The 13,062-nt window shown below is 44.4% G+C and overlaps 1 protein-coding gene across 11 annotated transcripts in view; it reads right to left on the bottom strand.

The window, feature by feature from the left end:
- The window catches only part of ARHGEF3 (Rho guanine nucleotide exchange factor 3), a 343,125-nt gene that overhangs the window by 266,192 nt on the left and 63,871 nt on the right, over positions 1-13,062 (bottom strand). For 2 of the 11 annotated variants that reach the window (XM_084988716.1, XM_084988723.1), the window contains exon 1: positions 2,730-2,874. The exons of the other annotated variants lie outside the window; for them this stretch is intronic. In XM_084988716.1, coding sequence (XP_084844842.1) covers positions 2,730-2,749 — 20 coding nt within the window. In that variant the 5' untranslated portion in view covers positions 2,750-2,874. Of the gene's footprint in view, positions 1-2,729; positions 2,875-13,062 lie in introns of those variants that run through there. 11 annotated transcript variants of the gene reach the window in all.

The raw sequence follows: 13,062 nt of genomic DNA on the forward strand, positions 1-13,062 counted from the left end.
GAGAGACATTAAGTGATGCCAAGATCTGTGAGCTTAGCACTTTGGGGACATGCTGGTGTGGCAGGCTGAATAACAGCCCCTCAAAGACGTCTACATCCTAATTCCCCAAACCTGTGAGAACCTTATCTCACACGGCAAAAAGGACTCTGCTGAAGGGATTAAGGGGAGGATTTTTAGATAATCCTGGATTGGCTGGGTGAAGCTAATCACTTTACAGGTGGTCAGAAGGGGCCCTAGAGAGGGAGACTGGAGGGTCAGAGCAGCAGGAAGAGATGTAGTGAGGGGGACAGAAGTGGAAGTGAAGCAAGGAAGGGGCCACCAGCCAAGGCATGCAGGCAGCCTCTAGAAGCTGGAAAAGGCAAAGAGACTGATTTTCCCCTAGAACCTTCAGAAAGGAGCCAGGCCCACTGACAGCTTGTCTTTGGCTCAGTGAGACTGACTTTAGACTTCAGATCTCTAGAACTATAAAATAATGTCTGTTGTTTAAAACCATTAAGTTTACAAGAAGGTGTTCCAGCAGCCATGGGAAACTAACACAGTCACTAACTCTGACCCCCGAGCCCCCCGCCATCCTCAGTCCTTGCCCTCAAGGAGCTTATTCATCCAGAGAGAGAAGCTACCACCTGTTCCTAAGGTGACATGGAATAAGGGCACAGAACCTGCATATAGATGTGCTGTGGGGACCTGGGGGAAAGTGGCTGGTCCACACACACACACGCACACCCCTGGCCATCCTGGCAGAATGTCCTTGTCATCTCTGCAACTGGCTACAAAACCCAGGGAGATGATGATGGTCTGGAGCCACTTACTAACGGGTTTTTCAGTAGATTCCTTTTCTAATGAATCCGCCCTGATAATGTTTCCGCATTTGTGTGAGACAAAAACTTGGCAAGAAAAAGTGCAACGCCCTCAGCGCTTCCTTCCTGGAATCCTCTGGTGGCTTGTCTGGACTTACCAGCCGGGTCTTCCTGCCCTTCCCTTCGGCTGGGCCCCCTGAACCTTCAGACAAGCAAGGCTTGACGTTTCCTATTTCTCTAGCCAACATCAAGCCCATGCCCAGACTATTCTACTGAGAGAGAGGCCTTGTCTTCAATCCACAGCACCTCTTTCAAGTAAACGCCTCCTACATGCACCGATCTCTGTACATGTCACGGTCTTTCCTAGCCAGACCAATAAACTGCGACTCCATCACACGTGTAAATAATAGCACCATCCAGGCAATCCTTAAAATAAATGGGGCTGCAAAAAGGAATGGAACTCTCTCTTTATGTCTTCTTAAAATCTACAAGAGTCCAGCCCTTCCTAAAACGTAGACTGTACGAGGCAAAAAAAATTTTTTTTGTAAAGGCATTAGTTTTTATTGATTTTTGGTACAAATAAATTTGTTTTACTATCAATTATATGAATTTATATAAATTGAAAATGAGACGTTTCTATTAGTTAAAAAGAAAATACTGGTTGGTGGAAAGGACTGAGATTTCAACTGGTCTTAATTATACTTTTTTATTTTATGATTTTTATTTTTCCATTAGAGTTGATTTATAGTGTTCTGTCAATTTCTACTGCATAGCAAAGTGACCCAGTCATTTTATACATTTCATATATTTTATATATTTCTCACATTATCCTTCATCATATTCCATCAGAGGTGACAGTTTCCTGTGCTATACAGCAGGATCTCATTGCTTATCCACTCCAAACGCAATAATTTGCATCTATTAACCCCAGACTCCAGGTCCATCCCACTCCCTCCCCCACCCCCTTGGCAACCGCAGGTCTAGTCTCCATGTCCATGAGTTTCTTTCCTGTGGAAAGGTTCATTTGTGAATAAGGCAAAAATTTTAAAGCCACACTGTTGGGCAAAAGACACTCTGCTTCTGCTGGACACCTCGGGTGTGAAACACACAGAATCTGGGTGATGGGAACATTCAGGAATAACTAAAGAGAAATGACTGTGAGTATTTATTGAGTACTTAGTCTTGACTAGCATAACAATCCAACACCATAGGTACTATTATTAAACCCACTTGACAAATGAGCAAACTGAGGCACAGAGGGTTAAGTACCTTGCCCACAACCAGTCAGTGAGCAGCAGAGCAGAATGAGGGCCCCGGAAGGCAAATGTTGACTTCAACAGTGGAAGTGCCTGCTGTAACCCGCCTGCCACCTGAGTGCCACCTCTCCCCATCCTCACACAGTCAAATAGAATGATAGGGGCTAAAGGAGAGTTACTGGTGAAAACTGTATTTGCTATACAACAGGGAAACCCCAACATGAATCATAGTCACAGGGAAGTCCTCTCATCAAGTCCAGTACTCCAACTCCTGGACAAATTGACACTCCTGTCCCATCAGCCCTGTCTCTAGACTTTACTCAACTCTGCCGAGCAGCTGAGGGTAAAGGTCTGGAGCTGCAAACCGGCTCCTTCAAGGAGTGAGGGCATCAGCTCTACGAGGCTCCAATCTCTGATACGTAAAAGGCATGGAGAAATGTTTAAAGTGCACCCAGAACAAAGCCTACTCGTTATGCCATAATTTGACATATAAACAGAAGACTGGGGGCCCTGGAATAAAAATAATCCCCCAGATGTACTTACCACACACTTTCCAGTGTACAGTCTTTTACATATGTTGTCTCCTTTGGGATAAATGTCTTGTTAAGACATGAGACGCACACATCAGGAGAGAGTGACGCACAACATGCAGCCCTCAAAGCAATAAATAACTCACCTGTAACATCGTGCATACATAAAGGCCGGTCGCCCCAGTGACTGAATAAAGTCACCCTAGCACCTGGAGCACAGTTGGCGCTTAATAAATGTTGAATGAATACTGAATCAACAGGAACCATTTTTAATGGGATCTGCCACTTTCCTTTGCTTCACACAAAGCAAGTGTATATATAGAAACCACCCCAGCCACACACGCAAGTAATGTGAGAGCGAATCATTAAGAAGCCCAGCTATGTCCACCTGCCAGTGAAGCTCCCAGCTGTTGGTGTTAAGGACTAGTGTGAAGTGCACACAGGCCAACGAGACAGACTTCAGTTGTTTTTAAAACAAACCATCCAAGTGGCTCATGGCATCCCTAGAAGAAACCCCACACCTAAGGCCAAGAAACAAGGAACTCATGAGCGGTGCTGTATCCTCCCACCTCCACTGTCAACAGACATCACTGAGGCCATCAAAAACTGCTCCCAGGAGCCCATACGCTGACAGGCGGCATCCGGGGATGATCAGATTTCTATCAGTCCCGACATATGGCATTTCTCTCTGGCTCCAATTCAGGATGCCACTCCTCCCTGACAGGCTTTTAATACTTCCTGAACAATCAGGCCTTTAAGAAAATGGTCCTGTATCAGTGGCACACACAATATCGCCAATGTAATGGCAAGTTCAGGGTACTGCCCACCCGAGGGCCCCCAAACACAGTTGCGATTCCCCCACACCACTTACTCTCAAGGAAGAGCCCACAAACCCATCAACGTCCCAGTCAATGAGCCAACACTGCTTTCAGACCCTTGCCACACAATAACCTTCCTCCCAACCTGCGGAGAACAACCCACCCTGGCTGATTTTTCCCTCAGTTTTATGGCACCAACTTGCTTAGGGCTCTTTAAGCTCAAAACCAAGAATTCAACATCCTGGTGACTCTGTTTATGCAAAGTTAGAAGTCAGGGTGGTGGTTCCTCCTGTGGAGGGGGTCACAGGGAATGCTTGGCACCAGTCATGCTGTCTTCCTTTCTTCCTTTCCTTCTTTCTTCCTTCCTTTCTCTCTTTCTTTGTCTCTTTAGGGCCAAAGCTGCAGCATATGGAAGTTCCCAGGCTAGGGTTCCAATCGGAGCTGCAGTTGCCGGCCTACGCCAGAGCTACAGCAATGCCAGATCTGAACCACATCTGTGACCTACACCACAGCTCATGGCAACACCAGATCCTTAGCCCACTGAGCAAGGCCAGGGATCGAACCCAACTAGTTGGGGTTATTACCACTGAGCCACAGTGGGTACTCCAATCATGCTGTGTTTCTTGATCTGGGTGCTAATTGCAAAGTTGTGTTCAGTACATGAAAACCCAGAGAGTGATATGGGTGTTTGTAGGCTTTTCACAAATAGATGTTTGTGACTCATCTGTAGGCAGTTAATAAATAAACTGCTGATTCACATGCATTCTCAGTTTGTTTTGGAACTTCAGGGGTTGGAAGTGGGGTCAATTACACCATACTTCATCCACATAAATCACAGACTTTCTCAACAGCCGGAAAAACCAGTTGTTCCTGCTGTTGAGAGCCACAGATGGTACTGGTTTCAGAAACTTCCAACAGAGCTGAAGGAGAGGCAGACATAAGAGTGCTGCCACGGCACACGGCTCCTATGGAGGCTGAGCTAGAACTGACTCTGTTTGTTCCAAGACTGAGCTTGGAAAGCGACCACTTGGCCTTCCAGAAGAAAACGTGCAGCCAGCACAGCTTTCTGCAGGACCTCCTATTTTTAAAATCGCCTGGTTGCTCACAGGAGATAGATGCTTTGACCGTAACACACATTGTTTTTTGCAAACAGAGGCCATGCCTGTAGTGCCCACCCTACTCTCCACGTCTAGGTCCTCTCTCAGCCTCTTTCTGGCTGGCCAGGGACGGGTGTGTTCCGGGAACTTAATGCTCATGAGTCACCCTCCCGGCTGAGGATCCTGGATCCTCCCGGCTCCTCCTGGATCCTGATCAATTTCCTTCAAGAGACTGGCTTTGGTGTTTGGGGTTCACACTGCAGTAACTTGCAAAAATAAAACTTCTTTTTATGAGCAGACTGAGTAGCACATGAGTTCACGAGCCTGGAGCCCTTGCCACCCCTCCCCTTCTGTATCACAGGAAATATTCATCCCTGAGCCCCTTGGACAGACAGTCATTCGGCCACACCAACCAGTTAGCCAAGGCAAATTTCTCATCACCTTATCCCAGCAGGGCTGCTCTGCTGGGCAGCTGGGGTTAGACGCCATGGTCCAGGGGCAGCCTGGTCTTTGCTGGCCGAAGGACAAGGCTGAATTGACCTGACACCCTGGAAATCAGCCCAGTCTCACTTTGTGCAGGCTGAGATCTCCAAAGTATTTTAAACCACATAGATTCTTGGGCAGAGAATTCTCTGTTGAGCCATACTGGATGTACTTTCCTAGAACAGGATCAAACTTCGGCAAAATTAAATCTGTGTGCTTTTCAGTATGATGAATCTGAGGAGGTGGCTCTGCCAAGAACAGCCCTTTCTGGGAATGAATGAGAGATCAGCCCAGATGGGGAGCACGCTCAGGCTTCCCGGGGCGCCTACCCATTGTGGTCACTGCATGAGCTCCTCGGCAGTTTGGATGACCCTGACACCTGCAATAAAACTTCACTCAGTGGCCCTCTTGGAAGCCAAACAGAAAAACACAGTCCAAATTGAACTGGAAGAAAAATGCCTGTGATGGGGGCCCCAGAGATCTGGATTCAAATCCAGCCCTGGGAGCATGAACAAGACACTTCTCTCTGGAGCTTGGTTTCTTCACCTGCAAACCCCAAAAACCAGCACAGCATCTCTCAAGTCCCCTGCAAGCCGGTGGCTTTGCAACTCCAGCCCACAGATGTGTTTGAATATTTTTCTTTCCAATTAGTAGCCAACATTCCAAAATCTGGAGCACTCTCATGAGGATCCCAAGATTTTACTTTCAGATCCCAATTTCTGGATTCTCTTGGGAAATCAGCAGATCTGGCCACAGTGGACTCACATTCCCAATAGAAGGCAGGAATAAGGAAAGGGAGAGAGTTCCTGGGAAAGGGAATGAAACACCCTAAGGTCACTTTGAACACTGGCCCTGTGAGCATTTAAGTTTGGGATTCCTGTTCATAGGTCTGGCTTATTTCTTTCCTTTAACATATTGCTTAACTTTTTCATTTTTAACTTTAGCTGGAACACTCATGAATAAACTCTGAAGTCAAAATATTTCATAAGAAGCAATACAAACAATCCATTAGTGGGGATCCATAAAGCTGGAGGCCTGTGCCCCAGCCTGCCAGCAATTCTAACATTGACCATCCAGGGCTGGTTTAAAAGTCCTCTCGGACTCTTTTGACTTCTGCGACTTGTCTCTTCAACCCCCTACCCCTCACCCCGGTCCCTTAGCCCCTCAGTCAGGGACACATGTTTGGGAGCCAGGACAGTGAGGTCAGAAGTGCACGGGTTTCTGAGGAGGCTGGAGCCACATCTGCATTTTGTCATCCTCTGGATAGGCCAGGGTGTGCAGGGCTGCCTGTGGGCCTGCCAAGTCACTGAGGAGATGAAGCAATAAGCCAGTCACATTGCAGAGAAGTGAGTAAAAGAAGCACAGAAAGAGAAACTCAGGTATGTCCATGATAGTAGGCTGGGGTCAAGACAATGGGACCTGGCTCCACACTGGCGCTTTAAAGGAAGCACCTTAGCCAAGAGGTGCAGGAGTGGAAATTCAGTCCTCAAAGCAGTCACATCTCATTGGGAACAATAATAATGTAATGACGACTGTGACAGTATCAACAGTAACATGACTGCCAACACCCACTGAGCTCTTAGTCTGTGTCAGGTGCTCGTATTATCATCAGCATCCTCACGTTAGAGATGGTGAGAGTGAAGCCCGGCAGGGTCACAAACTGGAACAAGCTCACAGGGCAGCAAGTGGTGGCGTGGGAACCAGACCACAGGCAGCCACCTCCTGAACCACAGAGCTCGCCGCTGCCTTGTCTGACACGCAGGCAGCACAGCACTGTGCCTTAGACGCTCATGATTCAGTGATGCACACATTATTAAGAATCACATTAAGTTCCTGCTGTGGCTCAGTGGAAATGAATCCGACTAGTATCCATGAAGATGCGGGTTCAATCCCTAGCCTTGCTCAGTGGGTTAAGGATCTGGCATTAACGTGAGCTGTGGTGTAGGTCACAGACTCAGCTTCGATCCTGTGTTGCTGTGGCTGTGGCATAGGTCAGTAGCTGCAGCTCTGATTTGACCCCAGCCTGGGAAATTCCATATGCTGCACATGCAACCCTAAAAAGGAAAAAAAGGAAAGAATCACAGTGGAATCTGTTTGCATGTGCACTTCTCACAGTGTATTAACTATGTATTATGTACAGTGACATCTAGATGCACAGATCACTGTACACACAGAACCAGGCACATTCTCCTTTATTCATGGCTTGGAAGACTTTTAAGATGAACTTCAACCATTTGCCATCTGTACTTTACTAGCCAGTTTTAGGTGTGTAAGTTGCTTCACTTGTCTTTGGCCTCATACACAGTAAAGTGTCTATTCCCTCTGAGCCCTGATTCCCAAATACCCCAACCATCAAGAACAAACAACCCCAGTGTTTATGAAAAGGTCTGAATAATGAGGAGGGTCCTCTTGAAAGAAGGACATGGGCTGTTTCACAAAATATACCTTACTCCAAAGAAGAGATATTTGGGCCCTCACTCCATGTCTCTCACTCTTAATTTACAAGCATACCATTAAATTTAGGACGAACAGGTGAGAAGCAGCAAAATTTGAAAAGGGGAATGAGAAAAAGAGGAGGGCGGTAACAGATGGCATAGGATTTCTAGAAAGAAGACCAAAAAGAAATGTCCAAGTAAGATTTAGCAGCAGGGAAATGTCTCCACCCCTCTCCTTGTTACAGACACACTGCTGCGTGCAAAGCGTTGTGATGAGCCTGCAAGTTGGCAGCATGGGAAGCCGAATAGGAAGATGCAACTGGGATGGGCACCCCATTTCATAAAGTGGGGAGACACGCAGCCTAACAAAGAAACACTTTATCTTGCAGTTGATAAAAACAAAAACGTTTTAGGAAGAGGTTGTAAAGCTCAACCACCTGGAACTGATGTGAACACACTGGTTCTGAGCACATGATCTCAAATAAGAATCTTACGGTTTTCTGCCCTCATGGGGAACTCCCTGAAGATTCCTTGTTCAGACACACCGATGACAGCGTTTTAAGTTTGATAATGAGCTGCTTGCAATCCCATCTACCTGCAGGCAAATACATGTCTCCTCCTTTTCCCCCAGGGGACATCTGGCAATGCATGAGACATTTTTGGTTGTCACAACTTGGAGAGGATGTGCTGCTGGCACCTAGTGGGTAGAGGTGAGAGACATTGCTGAACAGCCCACCGTGCACAGGACAACCCTCAACAACAAAGGAGGATCCTGTCCAAAATGTCACTAGTGCCGAGGTTGAGAAACCCAGGTTTCAACAAAAGCAAAGACGGCAGTGCCCCAACACAGTCATTTATTTCCCTGATATGTGACCATAAATTTTAGTCTCTTCGCCTATACTAGGGAATAATCATTCCCAAATCCCAACTTGGTGCTACTGGAGACCAGGTTAATCTCATTAACGAGACCCAGGTTTGGAAAGTGCTCGGTCAATCACAGTTCTCACTCCATCGTGATCTTTCCTGATGCTTGCAGAGACCCTGCTTGACTGAATTGAAGAGAAAGCAGTGGGATCTGGTTAGGTGGGAGGGGTGATGCTGTAGAGGGACCAGCACAGACAGGTCCTGGGGTCCTGCATGGCATCCAATGAAGACGAGGATTCCCTCATGGCGTGTCCAAGAGGGACAATGCATTCTGGGGAACTTGATGGGCTGGGACATCCCTACTCTCCTTCAAGATGTGCCAGGTCTACAAGGCAGGGCCTCGGCTCCATGATCTGCCCCCAAACCCAGGAACAGCTACCATTCCTACAACACAATGATAATAACGGCACTAATAATAATGATGTTGTCCAAAATCCACTGAGGACTTAATTTCTGTGCCTGCCCAACTTGACAACCACCATGGGAGGTGGGTAGAATGATTACCCCTACTTAACAGGTGAACTAAAGTCACTTGACTAAGGCCTCACAGCTCCAACAAAACTGGCCTTCACACCCAGGACTCAAGACACCACAATCCACAGCCTTAACCATGATGGCACCCTCCTCCAAAACTGTACCACTTCCATCACCACCTGGACCTTCATATTCTAGAAGAAAGCAAGAAACCAAGTTGTGCAGACAGCATGAATTCAATTAACATTATCAGTGTGTGTGTATATGACACTGATGCAAGAAGGAAACCTCCTGCAATATTCACTGATTAACAGTGTTTACTGATAAATGGTAGAGTTAACAAGTGATTTATAAATTTCCTCTTTATATTTTTCCAAAATTCTCAAAAAGTTTTAACACTAAACAAAAAGTAATAGTTAATAATATAATAAACTTAAACTTATAAAAGCAAGATGCTATAAAATTTGTTTTTAATTTTTTAACTTACTACTTTTTAGCAAAATTCACCAAACAATCTGAAATTATTAATTGTCTAGATCAGAGGTGGCAAACTATGGCCCAAGGGCCAACTCTAGCTCTCTGCCTGCTTATACAAATAAAGTTTATTGGTGGCTTAAAGATTTAAATATAAGACATGATACCATAAAACTCCTAGAAGGGAACACAGACAAAACATTCTCTGACATAAATCATGTGAATATTTTCTTAGATCAGTCTCCCAAGGCAAAAGAAATAAAAGCTAAAATAAACAAATGGGGCCTAATCAAACTTAAGAGCTTTTGCACAGCAAAGAAAACCATCAACAAAATGAAAAGACAACCTATGGAATGGAAGAAAACATTTGCAAAAGATGCAATGAATAAGGCTTAATTTCCAGAATGCACAAATAGCTTATATAACTCAGTATAAAAAAAAAATTTTTTTAATGGGCAGAAAAACTAAATAGACATTTCTCCAAAGAAGACATACAGGTGGTCAACAGGCACCTGAAAAAAAAAAAAAAAAAAAAAAAAAAAAAAAAGCCTCAACTCTGCTAATTACTAGAGAGATGCAAATCAAAACTACAATGACCTCATACCAGTCAGAACAGCTATCATCAAAAAGACTACAAATAATAAATGCTGGAGAGGGTGTGGAGAAGAGGAAATCCTCCTACATTATTAGCAGTAATGTAAATTGGTAAAGCCACTATGGAAAACAGTACAGAGCTTCCTCAAAAAACTAAAAAGACCCTTGGAGTTCCTATCATGGCACAGTGGTTAACGAATCCGACTAGGAACCATGAGGTTGCGGGTTCGATCCCTGCCCTTGCTCAGTGGGTTAACGATCCGGCGTTGCTGTGAGCTGTGGTGTAGGTTGCAGACGAGCTCGGATCCCATGTTGCTGTGGCTCTGGTGTAGGCCAATGGCTACAGCTCCGATTCGACCCCTAGCCTGGGAACCTCCATATGCCATGGGAGCGGCCCAAGAAATGGCAAAAAGACAAAAAGACAAAAACAAAAACAAAAACAAACAAACAAACAAAAAAACCTAAAAAGACCCAAATATCCAAAACAATTTTGAAAGAGAAGAACAGGAGTTCCTGTTGTGGCTCACTGGTAATGAACCCAAATCCAAGAGGATGCAGGTTCGATCCCTGGCCTCGTTCAGTGGGTTAAGGATCCAGTATTGCCGTGAGCTGTGGTGTAGGTCACCAATGTGGCTTGGATCTGGCATTGCTGTGGTTGTGACATGGGCTGACAACTGCAACTCCAATTCAACCCCTAGACTGGGAACTTCCATATGCCATAGGTGCAGCCCTAAAAAACCAACCAAACAAACAAAAAAGGCAGTGTGGTACCAGCATAAGGATAGACATAGGTATCAATGGAATAGAACTGAGAATTCAGAAATTAACTCTTACTTTTTGACCAATTGATTTTCAAGATTGCCAAGACAATTCAATGGGGGAAATAACTGTCTTCCTAACAAAATTTGTGCTGAGACAACTGCATATCCACATAGAAGATGATTTGGATTCCTACCTCACACTATATACAAAAATTAACTCAAAATGAATAATAGACCTAAATGTAAGAGCTAAAACTATGAAGCTCAGGAAAACATAGGTGTAAACCTTTATGACCTTGGGTTTGCCAATGGTTTTTCAGATATGACAACAAAATCACAAGCAATAAAAGAAAAAGACTGATAAAATAGACATCATTAAAATTAAAAAATTGTATTTCAGAGGCCACCACCAAAACAGTAAAAAAAGGCAATCCTCAGAAGAGGAGAAAATATTTGCAAATTATATATCTGTGGGACTTGTGCACAGTTTATATAAAGCATCTTGTATCTCAATAATTAAAAGACAACCTAATTAAAAATGAAAAAAACAAAAAAGCAAAAACTAAAAAGAACCACATATGATCAGCAATCCACTCCTGGGCATATATGCAGAGAAAACTATAAATTAAAAAGATACATGGACCCCAATGTTCATAGTCAAGACAAGGAAGGAAACTAAATGTCCACTGATGGATGAATAAATAAGATGTGGTAGCCATATACAATGGAATATTACTCAATCATAAAAATGAATGAAATAATGCCATTTGAAGCAACATGGATGGACCTAGAGATTATCACATTAAGTGAAGTAAGTCAGAGAAAGACAAATACCATATTATATCATTTATTTCTGGAATCGAAAAAAAAATACAAGTGACTCTCTATATAAAAATAAAAACAAACTCACAGACATTGAAACCAATCTCATGGTTACCAAAGAAGAAGAGAGAAGGGAAAAATTAGGAGTTTGGGATTTACTGATACACACTACTACATATAAAATAAACAACAAGGACCTATTCTACAGCATGGGAACTATATTTAATATCTTATAATAATCTATAATGGAGAAGAATCTGAAAAAGAATATATATGTATAACTGAAGCACTTTGCTGTGCACCTGAAACTAACACAACATTGTACATCGACTATACTTCAATAAAAAATGTTTTTAATAAAATAAAGTTTTATCAGAACACAACCACACCCATCATTTAAAGAAATGTCTATGCCTGCTTTTTGCTACACCTGCAGGTTGAGCAGCATGTAGACACAAAGGAACACACTACATTCATTTTCTTTCTAATCTGGCCTAGAGTTGAACCTCTCACCTCCCCACATCTAAATTTCTCCTCACAATGTGTCTCTGCTTGTTTTGCTCCAGCATCAAATGGATAAACCAGGAAGCTCATGACGTTGCAGCCCATCCTTCAAAAGGTGTTCATGTGGTGGGGTGCTTTTATAAAATTTGGAAAAGGATTTTATTTTATTTTATTTTTTTGCTTTTTAGGGCCACACCCATGGCATATGTAAGTTCCCAGGCTAGGGGTCGAATCAGAGCTACAGCTGCCGGCCTACACCATAGCCACAGAAAGGCCAGATCCGAGCCACGTCTTCAACCTACACCACAGCTCACAGCAATGCTGGATCCCCATCCTACTGAGAGAGGGCAGGGATTGAAACCACATCCTCATGGATACTAGTCAGATGCATTTCTGCTGTACCACAATAGAAACTCCAGAAAAGGATATTTTCGAATTCTCTTTCTTGAAGAAACACCCTCCCCTCCCCCCGTTATATGTTCCAAACTCCTCAAAACTGGATCTTCTCCTACCTACTGCCCAGACATGTCCCCATCTTTGTTCTATGTTCAAAACCACATGTGTTCAGTGGAGAGAAGGGTCTCCCCCACCAACCCCCAAGCAGCTCTAGCCACAATGAACTCTTTGATTTCCATTCCCTAGATGGCCAACTCTTGAAGACTGAGGCAGCTGCTCCTCAAGATACACCCAGGAGGAGTTCTTGGTGTGGCTCAGTGGAAATGAACCTGACTAGTATCCATGAGGATGCAAGTTTGATCCCTGGCCTCACTCTGTGGGTTAAGGATCCTGCTTTGCCATGAGCTGTGGTGTAGGTTGCAGACACAGCTCGGATCATGTGTTGTTGCAGCTGCAGTGTAGGCCAGCAGCTGTAGCTCTGATTCGACCCCTAGCCTAGGAACTTCCATATGCCGCAAGCATGGCCCTAAAAAGCAAAAAAAAAATAAAATAAAAAAGAGAGAGAGAGAGAGAGATACCCAGGATCCACCAGGAAGCTCCCAGAACAGAGTATCCCTGTGGAAGAACCCTGAGAACAGCCATATCCACAAATAGGAAAGAGGAACACCTGCTCACACACAGGGTCCTTCACCCATTC

The sequence above is a fragment of the Sus scrofa genome, chromosome 13 (genome assembly GCF_054392235.1).
Source record: "Sus scrofa isolate SSC_HxYL_T2T_F1_AM1 chromosome 13, Sscrofa_HxYL_maternal_Yorkshire_Landrace_v2.0, whole genome shotgun sequence".
Classification (NCBI taxonomy): Eukaryota; Metazoa; Chordata; class Mammalia; order Artiodactyla; family Suidae; genus Sus; species Sus scrofa.